Raw genomic sequence first — 19,960 nt, 5'->3', positions numbered from 1 at the left:
CAGGAGCAATGAGGGCTGGGGATTGATACCTCTACTGAAGTAATCAGGCAGAGAATGAATTCAACCTTCCTCCACCTTTTAGTTCTATTCAGCCCTCAGTGTATTGGATGATGGCCACCACATTGGGGAGGGCCATCTGCTTTACTCAGTCCACCAATTCAAATGCTAATCTCTTGTGGATACACCCTCACAGATACACCCAGATGCAATGTTTTTTTATTTTTATCTTTTTTTTTTTTTTTAATTGGGCAGATCACCTGAGGTCAGGAGACACCCAGATACAATGTTTAATCAGCTAGCTAGGCATCTTCTGCCCAGTCAGATTGACACATAAAGTTAATCATCACATCATATTATTTAAATTGCTCGAAATTATATAAAATATGAAGATATTTACTAGTTTTTAAAACAAGGTTAAACAAAACATGACAAAGAAAATACAGACTAATCTCATATATATGTGGAAAAATTAAAAATATAGTAGTACTAAATTTGAAACCTCAAGGCATTAGGAACTCCTGTAGTAACACCAACTTATTCTAGGAGTATAAAGATTATTAAATATCAGGAAACCTATGATTGATCATCACAAAATCATATTATAGATTTAATGTAAAACATGAATGGTAAATGCCAAAAAGAGCAGTTAATACAATTCAGCATTCATTCCTGATGAAATTATCTGTACAGGAATGGTATGGTTCTTCTTGATAAAATATTTAAAATAAAAAGCAAAATTTTTGCTTAAAGGTAAACTATTAGAGATAATAATTGCTGTGATCCATTAATATAAGAACCAGAAATAGTGTCACTTATTACAGTCACTTTTCAACTTTATTTGATGGTTCCAACTATTGCAGTAAGACAGCAACAGATTTAGGATGTTAAGAGACAAAAACAAATTGTCATTATTTGTAGGTGACATTAATGTCTACTTAGCTACCTCAAGAGCATCAATTAAAAAAAAATAGTTCCAGGATAATGCAGCAAAAATGGCAGAGTAGGTAGTTCTGACAACATGTCCCACAAAAATGCCCCCAAAACTGACCAAATGCTGTCAGAATCTGTTGCATTCATGGAACAGGAACAGAACATTCTTTAAAAAGAACATTCGAAGAATAAAAGGAACTTGTTACCTTAATAAAATGTTTGGAAGATAAAGTAAAAAAAAGAAAAAATCTCCAAGAAATAGAGAAGAAAAACAAAGAGATGGAAGGTTCAAGAGAAAAAGTAAAATTAGAGGACCAGTCCAGGAAGTTCAATAGTAAATAATGGTTCCCGAACTAGAAAATGGAGGGCAGGAGGTCATTCAGTAAAACCTCTCACACTTGAAAGTCAAAAGTCGGTGATTGAAGGGGAACAACAAGTGCCAGCATATTACTAATAAATGAAATTTTAAAATGTGATGGACAGAAAATGTCAACAAGCTACCAGAGAGAAAAATAAATAGGTCAGTGTAGAGAACAAGACATCAGACTGGCTGGAAACAAGAATGTAATGGAACACTGCTGATATGTCTGGCTGTGTTCCCACCCAAATCTCATCTTGAATTGTAATCCTTCTAATTCCTACTTGTTGTAAGAGGGAAGAGGTGGAGATAATAAAATCATGGGGGTGTTACCCTCATGTTGTTCTTGATAGTGAGTGAGTACTCATGAGAGCTGATGGTTTTATAACGGGCTTCCCGCTTCGCTTGTCATTCACTTCTCTCACCTGCCGCCACGTAAGATACACCTTTTTCGTCTTCTGCCATGAATCTAAGTTTCCGGAGGCCTCCCTTGCAATGTGTAACTGTGAGTCAATTAACATTCTTTATAAATTACCCAGTCTTGGGTATGTCTTCACAGCAGCATGGCAATGGACTAATACAACTGCCTTTGAAATTTAAAAGATAAGTAATTTCCAGTCTAGATACTACATCCAAGTGAATATCAAGTATGAGGGTAAAGACATTTTCATACATGTAAAGTATCAAAATAATTTACCTCTCCTGTATATTTTTTCAAGAAGTCAAGGATGTGCTCAACCAAAACCAACTGTGAAACAAAAAAAGAGGAAGACAATAAAATACATTGAACAAGATCTCTGACATAGGAGTGAGGTGATAGTAGTTCACAGAAGGAAAATGACTGAACAGCCTAGGATTTCAGCTGTTCACCAGACACAGAGGGCAACCAATTTACATTAAAACAATGTGACTTGAGACTGGCACATTGATCACTACCATAACCTAGATGCTTGCTGACATTATACAATCTTTTTAACCTGAAGACAGAATACTCACATATCATAGGTCTGAATTCTTTTCTGTATCTAGCTTGCCTTTACCTTTTTGTTTGTTTGTTTGTTTGAGACTCATTCTGTTGCCCAGGCTGGAGTGCTGTGGCACAATCTTAGCTCACTGCAACCATCACCACCTGGGTTCAAGCGATTCTCCTGCCACAGCCTCTTGAGTAGCTGGGATTACAAGCTCCCACCATCATGCCTGGCTCGTTTTTGTATTTTTAGTAGAAATGGAGTTTTACCATCTTGGCCAGGCTGGTCTGAAACTCCTGACCTCAAGTGAACCACTGGCCTCAACCTCCTAAAAGTGCTGGGATAAGGCAAGAGCCACCACATCCTGCCACCTTTACCATTCTTAATGCAGTTCCTGCTTTCCTTTTCAATAGGCCTCTATAGATAAGCTGAAGCTCAATAATTTGAAATGCTACTTTTATCATAAATTACTATATGTTATACTGTTAGGGAAAACTTACTCCTTCCTTTTGTGAACCTTTACAGAAAGAACTTCTGCTAAATTAACACTTTTGGCCTCTTTTTATGCATTATTTACTCATTCTCAGGAAAAGAGAAGTGACTAAATTTGTTAAAAGAATTTAGGTGAGGGAATGAAGCTCAGTCACTTCTGGCTGAGTCACTTTTTGTTAAGTCTGTTTACTAGCAGAAAGCATGCAATATGGTCTGTTCTTACCCCTGTGGAGGAGGACTGTGCATGTCTAGCTGTGCCAATTACTGGTTGGTAATTCCTCCCTATATTCTGGAAGGAAGAATTATCATGTCCATTTAGTTGCAGCGTTAAGGCTACATTTTCCAATTACACTTATCAATAATAAAGGTAATATTCGGATCTCCATTTCTCTGATTCTTGCGTCTCTTTCAGTTTTATCCAAAATCAGGCAGGGAAGATGTACACTTTTATTGATCTGTAAAATGGTTTTTTGCTGTTGTTTTTCTTGAGACAGTCTCACTCTGACAGCCAGGCTGAAGTGCAATGGCATAATCTCTGCTCACTGCAATCTCTGCCTCCCGTATTCAAGTGATTCTCGTGCCTCAGTCTCCCGAGTAGCTGGGATTACAGGCACGTGTCACCACGCTGGGCTAATTTTTGAATTTTTAATAGAGATAGAGTTTCACCGTGTTGGCATGGCTGGTCTTAAACAAACTCCTGACCTCAAGTGATCCACCCACCTTGGCCTCCCAAAGTGCTGGGATTACTGGTATGAGCCACCGTGCCCAGCATCCAGAAAATCTTAATATTTACATAATATGCATCTAAATTCTTTAGTGTAAGCTGTCTTTCATTATTTAAAGACTTTATTATGAAATATATACTAAAAACAGAAGAGTGTATAACTTATATATGTATAGTGTAAAGAAAAATCAACACCATGTACTTACCAGCCAGGATAAGAATTACAACATCCCCAGTTGATTAGAAGCCCCTGAACACTCTCCTATGACAACCCCCTTTCTTCCCGCCACCTCTAACAGAAGTATCCACTCTCCTGACTTTTGGGTTGATCATTACCTTGCTCTTTTAAATCTTTTGTTTTACAGCAGACGCTAATTGTGAACTGCCTATATCTCCTCCACATTACCGCTTAACTAGCCAATCTCCATCTGTCAGCACTGACATTTTTTTGCTTTTTAACAACTATTTAAATGTGTATTAGCCTGAGAAATGCTGAAAAAAAAAAAAAGACACAATCTGGAATGCTTTTTTCTGATACCAGTTAAAATAAGCTTTCTTTTTTTTATAACATAATTATAAAATTGGGAAGTCACAGTCATTCATTGTTACCCATCTTTTACATAACATTAGGGCATGAATTTTGAGATTTTTTTAAACAGCTTTATTGAGTTATAATTAATATACAAAATTGCACATGTTGATGCATACAATTCGACAGGCTTGAGATTTTCTGTTTCTTAGGTTAATTAAACTTGTTCAAATGAACAAATATAACTATAGCACCCAAACTAAAATTAGCAGTAGTTTGTTATCTACAAATAAGAAGCAACTTTTAATTATCCAATCATATTATATTGCTTCTTTATAATAGACATATTTATTTATGTAATAATTATTAGTGACCATGTAATAGTATATTCCTATATGCTAACTTACTAAACTTTCAGTTAAAGGAAAGAAAAAGAAAGTTGAGTAATTCAGTATCCAAAGATGTAATTTCTAAGTTATCTTCATAAACATGGAAAATGTACTTTTTTCAATTGGGCAAAATACACTAGGTGTTCTGTGTATGACTTTGTTAGATGGCCTTAAAAATAAGTTCATTAAGATAGAAATATCATTAAGAAATTTGAGTTAACATTCTTACCCATTGAGGCTGGGCATGGTGGCTCACCTGTAATCTCAGCACTTGGGAGGCCGCGGCAGGCAGGTGGGTCACTTAAGGTCAGGAGATCAAGACCTGCCTGGCCAACATGGTGAAACCCCATCTCTACTTACAATACAAAAATTAGCCGGGTGTGGTGTGGGTGCCTGTAATCCCAGGTACTTGGGGAGGCTGAGGCAGGAGAATCACTTGAACTCAGGAGGCACAGGCTGCAGTGAGCTGAGATCACACTACTGCACTCCATCCTGGGCGACAGAGCCAAACTCCATCTTAAAAAAACAAAACAGGGCCGGGCATGGTGGCTCACCCCTGTAATCCCAGCACTTTGGGAGGCCAAGGTGAGTGGATCATGAGGTCAGGAGTTCAAGACCAGCCTGACCAATGTGAAACCCTGTCTCTACTAAAAATACAAAAATTAGCCGCTAGCGGTGGCACATGCCTGTAGTCCCAGCTACTCGGGAGGCTGAGGCAGGAGAATCGCTTGAACCCTGGAGGCAGAGATTGCAGTAAGCCGAGATTGCACCATTGCACTCCAGCCTGGACAGCAGAGCAAGACTCCATCTCAAAAAAAAAAGGAAACAGAAACAAAAAAAAAACCATTCTTACCCATTGAAAACATTGCATTACTAGGCTCCTCCATTTTGTATTAGGAAAATAATAGTTGTAACAATTAAGTAGCTGTATTTACTAGACCTATATTCTGTTCTGATTTTTAAGGAAAAGAATTATTTATTAAATCACCACCCTTTAACTGAAAAATTGGTAAATTTAGCATATTTAAATATATTGTTACATGATCACTGATAATTGCTGCGTAAACATAAATCAGCAGTGAAAGAGACTTGGAGTTTTTAAGTTATTATTTAAAGATAAATAACATTGCCAATATTTGTTTGCAAACCATTGTTATATTTTTGATGATTTGAATAAATTTAACCTAAACTGTAATTTTAAAAGAGAAGATAATAATCATGCTACTCTACAAGCTTCTTGAGATCAGAGTATCAATTTTCCCAGCAGGTACAATCTTTTCACATAATAGGTATATAGGAAATTTTACTTGATAAAAATGGTATCCGATGCTTTCAAATATCTGTTGACAGTGACATATTATGTAATAATCATAAATAAAAGAACATAAAAATCTTGTTATAGCATAGTTGTCCAGATGCATATCACCAAGGCAGCCCTACAAAGACAGACTGATGAGTTTATGCAGCACAGGTGTGGGGTAGAGGGGAGGGAGGTGTGATGGTCAGAAAGGATTGTGAAGATAATTTGGAGTTAGCCATAAAGCACTAAAGGGTTTGTAGATACTGATAGTGTGATGACTAAGGCTTTCTTGAGGTGTCCTCATGATGTATTTCTTTGTCATTTCTATCTACTTCCTATTATACTGTAAAACAGTAGTATTAATAAATAAATAATAGATTCTTTTTAAATTTTTAATTTCCTTAAAGACAAGCAATTACTGTGTTGTGTAGGCTAGAATGCAGTGACTGTTTTCAGGTATGCTCATAGTATGCTACTGCCTCCAACTCCTGGCCTCAAGTGATCCTCCTGCCTCAGGCGGACCAAGTAGCTGGCATGGGCAACTGCGTCAGGCAACAGTAGATATTCTTATCTTAGATTTTTCTGTGACTAGTTATGTATAAAGCTAAAATGTTGGAGTTTGGTTTAAAACAATTTTTACCTGTCTCTTTATTTAGGCATAATGTCCACTGCCTGGGATTTGTATGATTCTTACAATGCTATGGAACTTTTATCCTTATCAGTACAACAGTCTTCAGCTGAGACAAGCAGTAAAGCAAATGTACTTCCTAAAGATCGGGAGCAAAGATTGGCAGGGAGCACTACAGAAAAAAGTAAGATTTCATTTATTTTAGTTTTTTGAATGACTTTAACATGGGATTTTTAATAAATTCTTTTTTGGCAGTTACAAAAAATTTTCTTTCTGATGGACCATGAAAAGTACAGCTTTTACTCAGAAATAGCACTGTTACTCTGTATCACATGGTCTTGGACTTGACTCAAAAATGTATTTTTCCTTGGATATCTGTCAAGAATTTTTAGTTTCTCTTTCTCTTGTGCACTTTTACTTGTTCTTAAGCTCTCTTTTATACATGTGAGTTCCATCATTTTCTATCTTCCTTTCTTTCAATTAGATTATTTATGAGAAAAAGAATGTATACTAGCTCTATGACAACTTAAAATAATTTATACATTAACAGCAGTGGCTCTTAATTTGGGACTATTTTACTTTCCCTGGGGACATTTGGATGTCTGGAGACATTTTCATGACTACGAGGGTATCTGCTAGGGACACTGTAAAAAATCTTTTAGTACACAGGACAGTTCCTGCAACAAAGAATTTTCAACCCAAAATATCAGTGCCTGTACTGCCACGATTGAGAAACCCAACATTACAACTTTAGCTTTTAGTATTTTAATTTTTAAGAGAAAGTGTTATAATTAAAATCAATACAAAGTTGTAACTTTCCAAATTACTTTACAATGTGGAAGAATTTTTACAAGTCCAGTTAAAAGAAGTTTGTGAAATTCCATTTCTGAATAGTTTATGGTTATCTACTTTTACTTTTGCTATTTTGAAATGTAGTATCTTTTTCTTATAAAATTATATTACTGCATTTAGGGGACGATCCTCATTTTAGAATAACTTAAACCTGATACATTTTTTGACATTTTGGCAAATTTTTAGTTAAATGGAAATGTTTCTACTTTCACTAATTTTAACCCAAAGACAAATGGAATATTTTCAAGTTCAGTAAATCAGTAAGTATAAGTATTTTGAAATAATAAGTTTAAAGAGAATTAATAATTTCCAGAAAGCAATTACCTTATTTATAATTGACTACGTGTCCTTGGGAGACTACAGACGAGACCTTTCAACTTGTTCGTTTTTAAAAATCTCATTTACTAATCTCTTTGAACCTTAACTTTCAATAAGCGGTCTACATTCCTTGGTTCTTTACCTGTGTTTGCAGTCATGTAGACTAGAGCTATGTTTTACTGAAAGTTGTTTATAATGAAGAATAGTTAACTTTCCCAGAGACCAATGAAGGGGAAAAACAAGTTATTTAGTATTAGTTTTCACTAAAGAAACATTGTTTTTGTTAAGTATGAATGTCTATACAATAGGTTTGGTTTTAGAGGCTATCAAAAACTTCTCAGAAGAAGCCAATCTTAGACTGAAAATTACATTGGGACTTTGTACTAGATCTATCTCTTTCACGCCATTAAGGCCATTGGCTTACAAAAATGTGCAAGTGGAAAGCCCCCCACAAAAAATAAATCTCAATTTGTGAATCTTTCAGAGTATTTGATGTGTGTATGGGTGTGCTTTTAAAAATCAAAAGGGGTAATAAAAGCATATTCAATAACTACAGTAGAAAGTAAAGATATATTTTATTTTAGTATTATAGCCAGTCAAGGGAGTAGGGGAAACTGGAACTAGGAAAAGAAAGTTAAAAAATAGGAAAATATAGGAACAAAGCTGATTCATCAGATTTATTGAAAATATAAAGGAAATTCAGATGAAAACTAAGACTAGTCACTTCTAAGATCCTTTTGACTCTGAGATTTTTATAGTAGAAACACAAAAATAGTTTAATATGCTCCATATTTGATTTAAGAGTATTATACAAGTTACATTTAACCTACTATTTGTCATACTCAAAGGGGAAAAAAGTCCATTAATATTTACCTTTGAATGTAAGACCATATCTTAATTGATAGAGAAAAATGATTTTTTTCTTCTGAAATAGTGCTTTCTATTAATCAATACAAAATTGATTAATAGAATTTTCTAGTATAGTTTTAGATTTACAGAAAAATTGAGCATATAGTATTGAGAGATCCATAAAATCATTTCATCTCTCTACTTTCTGTACACAGTGGCCCCTATTATTAATATTTTGCATTAATGTGGTATATTTGTTATAATTGGTAAACAAATATTGATACATTATTATTAATTAAAATTCATAGCTTACATTAAGTTCCATTCTTTGTGTTGTGTAGTTCTTTGTATTTTAACAAATTCATAACAGCATGTTTCTACCATTGCAGTTTTATAAAGCAAAAAATTAACAGTTTCTAAATATTCATCATTGCTCCTTTCTCCCGTACCTTTCATAGTCAATGATATTTTAATTTTTATTGTCTTTGTAATTTTGTCTTTTCCAAATTGTCATATAATTGGAGTCATACAATATGTAGCCTTTTCAGACTGGCTCTTTCTACTAAGATTCCAAGTGTTTGGAGATCTTCCTGTTACCTTTCTATTACTGATTTCTAGTTTGATTCCACTGTGATTGTAGAACACACTATAATTTCTCTTCTTTTAACATCCTATGATTTCTCTTCTTTTAAATTTGTTAAGGTTTGTTATTTGGCCTAGGATGTGTATTCTGCTCTTATTAGGTGGAATATTATATAAATGTTAGTTACATCCTTTTAGTTGATGATGTTATTGAATTCATATACACCCCTTGCTGATTTTCTCTTTCTTCTATCAACATTTTATTTAACCATTATTTCTCTTTTCAGTTCTAATAATTTTTACTTTACATATTTTATAGCCTCATTGTTTTGCATAAACATTAATTATTGCTATGTCTTCTTGGTGCAATCATAACATAATGTTGAGATTTGTTCCTGGTAATTTTCTTTGCTCTGAAGTCCACTTTATATGATATTGCTATAGCCCCTCCTGCTTTCCTTCGGTTAATGTTTGCCTACTCTATCTTTTTTTATTTGTTTACTTTCAACCTATCTATATTGTATATTTGAAGCAAATTTATTGTAGACATCTTATGTTTGAGTCATGTTTTTAAATTCAGTTTCTTTTTTGCTAGTCTTTGGCTCTAAATTGGCACATGTAGACCATTTGTATTTAATTTTTTATTGGCATGTTAGCCTTTAAGTCTGCTGTTGTTTTCTGTTTATTCTGTCTGTTTTTGTTTCTCTTTTACCTTCTTACTGCTTTCTTGCTGCGTCCTCAGACATCTTAATTTACCTGTAGTACTTTGAGTTTATTTATGTGCAACTTTTTTTTATTGTTTACTTTATATATTCCATTATGCATACATAATGGTCCATAGATGTTGACATTTTACCAGTTCAAGCAAAGTGTAGAAACCTTACCTCCCTTTAGATTCCACCCCATTTATATTTGCATTAAATATTTCTTCTAAGTATTTAGAAAGATTTAGATATATAAACATTTAGTATTTAGACATTTTAAAACTATATTAGATGATGTAATAATTTTTGCTTCAACTGTCAAACATATTCAAGAAAACTCAAAAGAAAAAAGTATATTCTGTGTATCCATATTTTCACTCTTTCCATTGTTCTTTTTTCCTTTCAGATGTTCTAAAATTCCTTTCTAATTTTTTTCCTGTTTAGAGAACTGCCTTTAGCCATTCTTTAGGGAAGACTTTTTTTTTTTTTTTGAGACAAATTCTTAGTATTCCTTTATCTGAGAATACAATATCTTAATTTCCTCTTTATTCCTACTGGATAATTCTTATAGGAAAACACACTGGGTATAGAATTCTGGGTTGACCATTCTTTCCACTCAGAACCCAGAGAATGTGTGCCACTTTCCTCTGGCCTCCAGGGTTTCTAATGAGAAATCTGCTGCTATTCAAATTATATTCCCACTAAAGACAAGGTGTCATTTCTCTCTTTCTGCTTTCTAGATTTTTTTTTTTTTTTTTTTTTTTTGGTCTTCTGTGCTTAGAAATTTTAATATGATGTGTCTTGGTGTACATTTCTTTGAATTTCTCTTCATTGTGATTTATTCAGTTTCTTGATATGTTTGTTGTCCTTTGCCAAATTTTGGGATTTTTCAGCTATTATTTCTTTAAGTACTTTTTCAGGCCCACCCTGATTCTCCCATCTTCAGTTGATAATGATATGAATAGTACATATGTTGCTATAGTTGCAGAGGTTCTTGAGACTCTTCATTTTTTTTTCAGACTTTTCTCTGTGTTTTAAAGATTGGGTTATTTTCATTTTTCTTTTTTCCAGTTTACTGATTTATTTTTCTTTCATTCTGCTGTTGAGCCCATCCATTGAGTCTTAAATTTTAGTTATGTTTTTCACTCCTAATATTTCCAGTTGGTTCTTTTCATTTGCTAAGACTTTCTATTCATTTGCTAAGAGTTTATATTCCTTTGATGATACTTTCTATTTTTTTCATTTGTTTCAAGTGTCTTCATAAATACCTGTTGAAGGAGTTTTATAATGTTTGCTTTAAACTCTTCGGGCTGGGCCCAGTGGCTCACACCTGTAATCCTAGCACTTTGGGATGCCAAGGTGAGTGAATCACCTGAGGCTGGGTGTTTGAGACCAGCCTGACAAACATGGAGAAACCCCATCTCTACTAAAAACAGAGAATTATCCAGGTGTGGTAGTACATGCCTGTAATCCCAGCTACTCAGGAGGCTGAGGCAGGAGAATCACTTGAACCCAGGAGGTGGAGGTGGAGGTTGCGGTGAGCCGAGATTGCACCATTGCACTTCAGCTGGGCAATAAAAGCAAAACTCCGTTTCAAAGCAAACCCCAAAAAACAACAAAAAAGCTCTTTGTCAGATAATTCAAACATTTATGTTGGTGTATAGGGATTTTTTTCTATCCAAGTTAAGATTTTTTTTGTTCTTAGTATGATGAGTAACTTTCAATTGAAACCTGGATATTTTGGGCATTGTAAGAGTCTGGATGTAAGCTTCCATTTAGCAGACTTTGTTTGACATTGTTCTGGCAGGGGAAAGTGGAAGTCACTGCCTGATTATTGCCAGGTGGAGAGTAGAAGTCTATATTCACCACTTGACCTCCAGTGACCTCAGGGGAAGTGGTGTCTTTATTACTATGGGGCAGTGATAGGGGCTCCGATTTCCATCGACAACACCATGGCTGGGAGATTATACGAATGCTTCATTAGTGTGACATATGCAGCCTGCACTGTCACTACAGAGTGGAGGTTGTTCTCTTTATTGTTGGGCAGTGATGAAAGTTTTGACTCTTCACCAGTCCAACTCTGACTACTCCGACAGAAAGAGGGAAGTATATTCTGTTAGTACTGGATAGGTTGGAATTCCAGGTTCCCCAGCTGGTCTCCATTGACTCTGTGGGAAGGGAATCACTATCATTATGTTTGGAGGGGATGAAAGTCCTGCCTGCCTGCTGGACCTTCTCTGACACCATAGACAGTGAAAGGTCAGGGACTTGGGATGCCTTCTTACAACCTGGTGACGATGGAAGAATAGGCTCCCACTTGGCCTTTGTCACATGGATGGGGCTACAGTTTTTCTGTGCTTGGCTGGAGTAGAATAGCTGCCGTCTAAAAGCCTGCTTTCTTTCAAGGCTATGCTTTTCCTGGTGCTTTGGCTAAAGAGAGGAGGCTTCTTTTGGGGATTTTTTGTCTTGCCTGTTTCATCATCAGTATTCCTGGGTTGCTGACTTCTTCAGCTCCGTATCTGGAATATATGAGGCAAAAATAATACCCACTCCTTTTCTTTACCTTTCAAAGACTGCTTATGTTTGTTATTTTCTAAAATTTCTAGTGTTTTTAGTTGAATTTAGCAGGAGGAATAGGGAAAAGTATCTTCCCTCCATCTATAAAGATGAAGAAGCGAGTTTCCTTCATTGCATTTTTTAAATAAGAATTTACTAAGTAGTATGGTAGGCAGAACATTAGTCCCCAGACTTGTGCACATACCAATCCCTGGAACCTGCAAATATATTACCTAACATGCCACAAGGAATATTCTAGGTGTGATTACAATAGGGATCTTCAGATGGAGGGATTATCCTGGATAATATTATTGGGCCCAGTCTAATCACATGGGATACTAAAAAGACCTTTTTAGTCTTTTAAAAGACCTTTTCCAGCTCTGGTGTGGGAGAGAGATGTGACGACAGAAGAAGGTCAGTGGGAGTACAATCAATAGTCTGTCTCTGAAGATGAAGGAAAAGTGGTGGTGGCTCCCAGAAACTGAAAATATCAAGGAAACAAATGCTCCTTTAAAACCTTCAGAAAGGAACAAAGCCCTGTCAACTTCTTGGTTTAAGCTCAGTGACCTCTGTTAGGCCACTAATCTACTGAACTGTAAGGTAAATTTTGCATCGTTTTAAGCTGCTGTGATTTGTTATAGCAGCTTCATCATTTGATGATTGATAGCAGTCATCAAATCAGATGTTCTTTTGAAGACTGATCATCTTATTTCAACTTGAATTTAAAAAATAAAGATAAAAATTACCTCAGGAGGTTATCATTGCCTATCTTCTGAAAAATAGTATAGTTTTCAATGGTTAAGAATTCCAAAATGATTGGTACATAAGATATTCAATAAATATCTATTAAAGTTGTTGAAAACTTGAGGAAAAGATGAAATGTCATTTTAAAAATCTTTAGACTGTATGAATCATCTATTTGAATATTGTATCATTGTATCATGTTTGTATTTTATAGGTAGTGAAGCTAGTTCTCTAATGGACATAGAAAATGTAATTCTGGCAAAAATCCATGAAGATGAAGAAGACCTCTCAGATGTAATATTAAAATCTGACAGATTTCATCAGGACTTGCTTTTTATGGAACGAGTTCTAATGGAAAATATATTTCAACCAAAACTTGCAGCTTATCGTCAGCTTCCTGTTTTAAAAGGTATTTTTTAAAAACAATAAACATGTTTAGTCTGGGTGTGGTCACTTATGCTTATAATCCTAGAAATTTGGGAGGCTGAAGAAGAGGATTGCTTGGGCCCAGGAGTTCAAGGTTGTAGCAAGCTGTGATCATGCCACTGCACTCCAGCCTGGATGACAGAACAAGACCGTGTCTATTAAAAACGAAAAGAAAATAAATCATGTTTAGACAAACTCAAATAATTTTTAAAATGTAACAGTTTTAGTATATATTTCTAAATACAATCTCCAGATTGAGTTGTCATTTTCAGAGTACTTGTTTCTAAAGCTTTCAAGACTAAATGTGCCAGTAGCACTAGAGTCCAGACTAGGATGCCCACAGAAGCAGGCTGTCTCAGATTCAAAACTTCCTAAGCATCTATAGCTCTTTGTTCTCCCTTATTCTTGCATTCAGTTAGTTATTCATTTTTATAGCATCTCTCATATTCAACCTCTTCCTTTCCATTTTCATTGTTACTTACTAGGTTCTCACTTGTTACCACTCCCTACTTCTATTTCAGGAGCATTCTTGCTGATCTCATTGCCACAAATTCCATCTCATATGATCACAGAATATTTTAAAGGATTTTAGAGATTGTTGTAAGGTTAATAGTAAGTGCAAAAGCTAGGCATTCAACCAAGTCGTTTGATCTCAAGTTCCAGTTCTCTTTCTACTATATCACCCCACTTTGCTGATTTATCCTAAACACAGCATGGCACTTAACCACTCAAAAAACCTTCAGTGCCTTCCTATTGCCTAGAATAAATTACAAAGCTCAAAGCATATCTTTCAAAAGATATCTGCAGTATGACCACAGATTAGTTTGTATTATCATATTGCTTTGGAGACTCTAAAAGTTAGCTATATTTAGAATTATATGGTAATCCTCAAATAAAACCTACATTTTCTGCCTTAGTACTTTTAGTTGGAATTTGCTTGACGGTCTACCCTTATCCCCACCCCATGTTTGCCTGTTGTATTCCCAGCTTTCAAATATCAATTAGGGAAACTTCCTTTATGGAATTCATCATGATTCTTCAAGTCAAAATTAATATGGTTACATTTAAAAAGAAAAAGATTATAGAATAGTGTGTGTGATAAATGGTTGCAAATCTTTTTGTCTGCATACATCTAGAAGAATGTTGAAAAACTGTTTCTCCTCTCATATTAGGTTGATATTTCAACATTTTTATTATATATATACAAATTTTTCATCCTGTATTTAAAGAGTTGTAAGGTTGCAATTCACATAGTACTGTATATATTGACATTTACAAAACAAAATGTAAATATAATAATGTAAATGTTACTGTTGTTCCATGACTTCTTTCAACATATCCAAGAAATAAAAATACCATAGCAAATGTTTTAATGAGGTACAATTTATATACAGTGAAATATATATTTTAAATTATATTTAGAAATACATTTTGAAAATATATAAACCTTAGTTACCAATACCTTAATCAAGACAGAAGATATATCTGTTAACCCTAAGAGTTACCTTGTGCTATTTACCGAGTAAACCTTAAACCCTCCAACCCCCACCACACACATACACAGGCATTGCCCTGACTTCTGTCGATATAGATTAACTTTCCCTATTCTGGTATGTCATATAAGTAGGTTCATAAAGTAAGTATTCTTTTGAGTCTAGCTTCTTGCATTCAACATTAATGTTTTTGAGATTTTCTAGGTTAATGTGCATCTAAGTAGTTCTTTTTTTTTCCAAGTAGGGCTCCAGTATATGAATATACCATAATGATCTGTTTATCCATTCACATGTTGAGGGACACTTGAGTATTTTCAGTCTGGGGATATTAAGAGTAAAGCTGGTATGAACATTTTCATGTGAGCCTTTTGGTAGATGTATGTTTTAATTTCTCTTGTGAAAATACCTACAAATGGGATTATTGGGTTATTGAGTAGATGTTTAACTTTTTAAGAAACAGTGAAATACTCTTCCAAAGTGGTTGTACCATTTTATACTCTCACAACAACGTATAAGAATCCTACTTGCTCCACATTCTTGGTAACACCTGATGTTGGCAATCCTTTTAGTGTTCTAAAAACTGAGTTCTTGTTTATATCGTTTATTTTGGTCATTTGAATATCTTCTGTTTACCATGTGGTCAAGTCTCCAGTTTTAACATTGAGTTGTCTTTTTATTTTTTTAATTCCTCTTCCTCTTCCTCTTCCTTCCCCTTCCCCTTCCCCTTCTTCTTCTGAGTTTCTGTCACCCAAGCTGGAGTGCAGTGGTGCGATCTTGGCTTACTGCAACCTCTACCTCCTGGATTCCAGTGATTCCTGTCTCAGCCTTCCAAGTAGCTGGGATTACAGGTGCCCGCCACCACGCCCGGCTAATTTTTGCAGTTTTAGTAGAGACTGGGTTTCACCTTGTTAGTCAGGCTGGTCTGGAACTCCTGACCTTAGGTGTCACCCTCCTCAGCCTCCCAGAGTGGTGCTGGGATTATAGGGTGTGAGCCACTGCACCGGCCTGAGTTGTCTTTTAAAAAATCAAGTTGTAAGAGCTTATTTTTTTATATTCTGGATCCAAACCCTTTGTCAGTTACATATTTTGCAAATATTTACTCTAAGTCTATGGCTTGCCCATTTTTTTTTCTCAAAAAAAAATATTTTGATGAACAGGTTTTTTTAATGAAGTCTAATCTATCAGTTTTTTCTTTTATAATTAATTCTTTCCATGAGCTCTCTAACAAATCTTTGCCTGCCCCAAGTTTGAAAATTTGGAGTTCTAGGTTTTCTTATAGAAACTGTATAGTTTAGTTTTTATGTTTGGGTCTACTATCTATAACTGGGTTTTGTTTATTTTTATTTATTTACTTATTTTTTGAGACAGGGTCTCACTCTCTCAACCCAGACTGGAGTGCAGTGGCCTGATCTCTGCTCACCACAGCCTCCACCTCCCAGGCTCAAGGGATTCTCCCTCCTCGGCCTCTTGAATAGCTGGGATTACAGGTGCATGCTACTACTGCCCAGCTAATCTTTGTATTTTTAGTAGAGGTGGGGTTTCACCATGTTGGCTAGGCTGGTCTTGAACTCCTGAACCTCAAATGATCCACCTGCCTCGGACTTCCAAAGGGCTGGGATTACAGGTGTGAGCCACTGTGCCCAGGCTATTTTTATTTTTAATAAATGTATTGTATATTTTTAAGGTATACAACATGATGTTATATGATAAATATATATAGTAAAAAGGTCATTATAGCAAAGTATATTAACATATCTATCATATCTGTTTTGAATTAATTTTTTATGAATGGACAAAGGTAAGGTTTAAAGTTTCTTTTTTCTCTTTATGAATCTCCAGTTGTTTCAGCACCATTTTAAATAAGAGTTTTTCTGAATCTGGGATTATAGACATGAGCCACTGTGCCTGGCTCTTTTCTAGTTGCTTAAAATGGAAAGTTGGATCATTGATTTCACATTTTTTTCTTGTCTAATATAGGTATTTAATATTTCAAGACTTAGTATAAAGCTACTGTGGTCAAGACAGCACGCTATTGGCAAGAGAATAGACAAAAATATAGAATAGAACAGAATAGCCTAGTAAGAGATCTGCCAAAATATAGTCAACTGATCTTTGACAAAAGAAGAAAGGCAATACAACAGAAAAAAGATAGTCTTTCAACAAATGGTACTAAATATGAACCTAGACATAGACTTTATACCTCTCTCAGAGATTAACTCAAATAGATCATAAACCTAAATGTAAAATGCAAAACTATAAAACTCCTAGAAGATAACAGAGGAGAAACACTAGATGACCTTGGGTCTTACAATGACTTTTAAAATACAACACCAAAGGCATGATCCATTGAGAGACACAATTGATAAGCTAGGCCTCATTAAAATTAAAAACTTCTCTGCAAAAGACACCATCAAGAGAATAAGAATACCAGTCACAAACTGAAGACAATATTTTCAAACGACGTTTCTGATAAATTACTGTGATACAAAATATGCAAAGAACTTTTAAAACCCAATAATAAGAAAACAAGCAACATGATTGACAAATGGGTAAAAGACCTGAAGAGGTACCTCACTGAAGAAAATGGCAAAGTAGCATACAAAGAGATACTCAACATCATGTTATTTCTTCTTCTTCTGCTTCTCCCTCTTCATCTTCTTCCTCCTCCCCCTCCTCCTCCTTTTTTATTTTTTATTTTTTGAGACAGGATCTTGCTCTGTCACCCAGGCTGGAGTGCAGTGGCATAATCATGGCTCACTGTAGCCTCAGCTTACCTGGCTCAAGCAGTCCTCCTGCCTCAGCCTCCCGGGTAGCTAAGAAGACAGGTGTGCACCACCACACCCAGCTAATTTTAAAAAAATTGTAGATGTGAGGTCTTGCTTTGTTGCCCAGGTTAGTCTTCGATTTCTGAACTCAAGTTATCCTCCCTCTTTGGCCTTCCAAAGTGCTGGGGTTACAGGTATAAGCCACCACACCTGACCTTTCAACATCATATTTCATTAGGGAATTGCAAATTAAAACAACAATGAGATATCACTACAACCTGTTAGAATGGGCAAATTCAAAACATTGACAGTACTCAAAGCTGGTAGAGATGTGGAGCAATAAGAAGTCTCATTCATGCTGATGAGAATGCACAATGGTACACCCACTTTGGAAGATAATTTGGCAGTTTCTTATAAAACTAAACATACTCTTGTCTGGGCATGGTGATTCACCATGATGGTTCCCAGCACTTTGGGAGGCTGAAGTGGGCAGAACACTTGAGTTTGAGACCAGCCTGGCCAACATAGTGAAACCCCGTCTACTAAAAATTAGCTGGGCATGGTGGCGGGTGCCTGTAGTTCCAGATACTCAGGAGGCTGAGGCACAAGAATGACTTGAACTCAGGAGGTGGAGGTTGCAGTGAGTCGAGATGGTGCCACTGCACTCCAACCCAGGCAACAGAGAGAGACTCTATCTGGAAAAAAAAAAAAAAAAAACCACACACACACACACACACACACACACGCCTAAACATACTCTTACCATACAATTTAGTAATCACTCACTGCTGACAATTAAGTAAATGAACTGAAAATTGTGTTCACACCAAACCTGCACGTGGGTATTTATAGCAGTTTTACTCATAATTGCCCAAACTTATAGAGCAAATAAGATGCCCTTCATCTAGGTGAAGGGTTTTCAGTAGGTGAATGGATAAATAAACTATGATACATTCAGTCAATGAAGTATTATTTGTCACTAAGTTATCAAGCCAGAAAAGACCTGGAAGAAATTTGAATGCATATTACTCTGCAAATGATGCAAATTTGAAAGGCCACATACTGTGTGGTTCCAGCTATTTGGGAAAAGGCAAAATATGGAGACAGTCAAATGATTAGTGGTTTCCAGGGACAAGGGACCAGAGAGGGATAAACAAAGATTTTTAGGGCAGTGAAACTATTCTGTATGGTACTATAATGGCAGATATATGTCATTATATGTTTGTCAACACCTATAGAATATATAATACCAAGAGTGAGCCCTAATGTAAACTATGGACTTTGAGTGATAATGATAGTAAACCAGAAGCAATAGCACATTCCTGGAGGGACTTCAGAGATTAGTGCCACTGTCAAGTACTTGAAATATGCAGGGATGTTGATACCCACCATATTTCTCAGTCAACTCACATATGTGACATGTGTGGAAAACAGATGGATCTTGACCAAATGCAGTGACTCATGTCTGTAATCCCAGCAGTTTGGGAAGCTGAGGCAGGAGGATTGCTTGAGGCCTGGAGTTTGAGACTAGCCTGGGCAATACAGTAAGACCCCCCATCTCTAAAAATTAAAAATAAATAAATAAATTTAAAAACAGGTGGATCTTGGAGAATGACAGTGGATTATTATTATTATTATTATTATTATTATTATAAGCTTAACCAAGTGGTGACTCTGATTGCAACTGTTGTTCCATATGAGGTTTGTTAAGGGAATTAAGACATCTCCCTTGTACCTGGCGCACAGCTATTGACAAGGCGAATGCTTTTTTCCCCTCTGCAATGTCTGTTGGTAGAAAACAACCAGAAGCCATTTGCTTTTAGCTGGTTGGGCCAGCAATATACATTCACTGTCCTACTTCAGGGGTATATCAATTCTTCAGCCCTGTGTCATAATTTAGTCTACAGGCCCCTTTCCCTTCAGCAAAATGACACACTAGCACGTTAAATGGATGATAGGCTGATTGAACTTAGTAAACAGGAAGTAGACTTTAGTAAGACATTTGCCTATCAGAGAGTAGGAAGTAAATCTGACAGAAATTCAGGGGACTTCTACCTGAGTGAAGTTTCTAGGTGTCCTGTGTGTGATATGGGATATGTTCACCTATATCTTCTAATGTGAAGGATTAGTTGTAATACCTGGCACCTTTTACAACCAAAAAGGAAGCACAGTGCTTAGTGAGTCTCTTTACTGTTAGAGACAACATATTTGTCATTTGGATGTGCTACACTGGCGCATTTACTATGTAAACAGAAAAGCTGCTGGCTTTGGGTAGAAACACAGAATGGCAGAAGACTCTGCCATAGGTCCAGGCTTCCCTTCACGGTGCCCTGCCACTTGCACCATATGATCA

The 19,960-nt window shown here is 35.8% G+C and overlaps 1 protein-coding gene across 1 annotated transcript in view; it reads left to right on the top strand.

The window, feature by feature from the left end:
- DNAI4 (dynein axonemal intermediate chain 4) overlaps nucleotides 1–19,960 on the top strand; it is a 96,035-nt gene that overhangs the window by 49,000 nt on the left and 27,075 nt on the right. Inside the window, 2 exon segments of the mRNA XM_039473958.2 lie at nucleotides 6,347–6,502; nucleotides 13,138–13,332. Of these exon segments, the coding sequence (XP_039329892.1) occupies nucleotides 6,347–6,502; nucleotides 13,138–13,332 (351 nt within the window).

Source organism: Saimiri boliviensis, chromosome 11, assembly GCF_048565385.1.
Source record: "Saimiri boliviensis isolate mSaiBol1 chromosome 11, mSaiBol1.pri, whole genome shotgun sequence".
Lineage (NCBI taxonomy): Eukaryota > Metazoa > Chordata > Mammalia > Primates > Cebidae > Saimiri > Saimiri boliviensis.
This window is presented reverse-complemented; position numbering and strand designations above follow the sequence as displayed.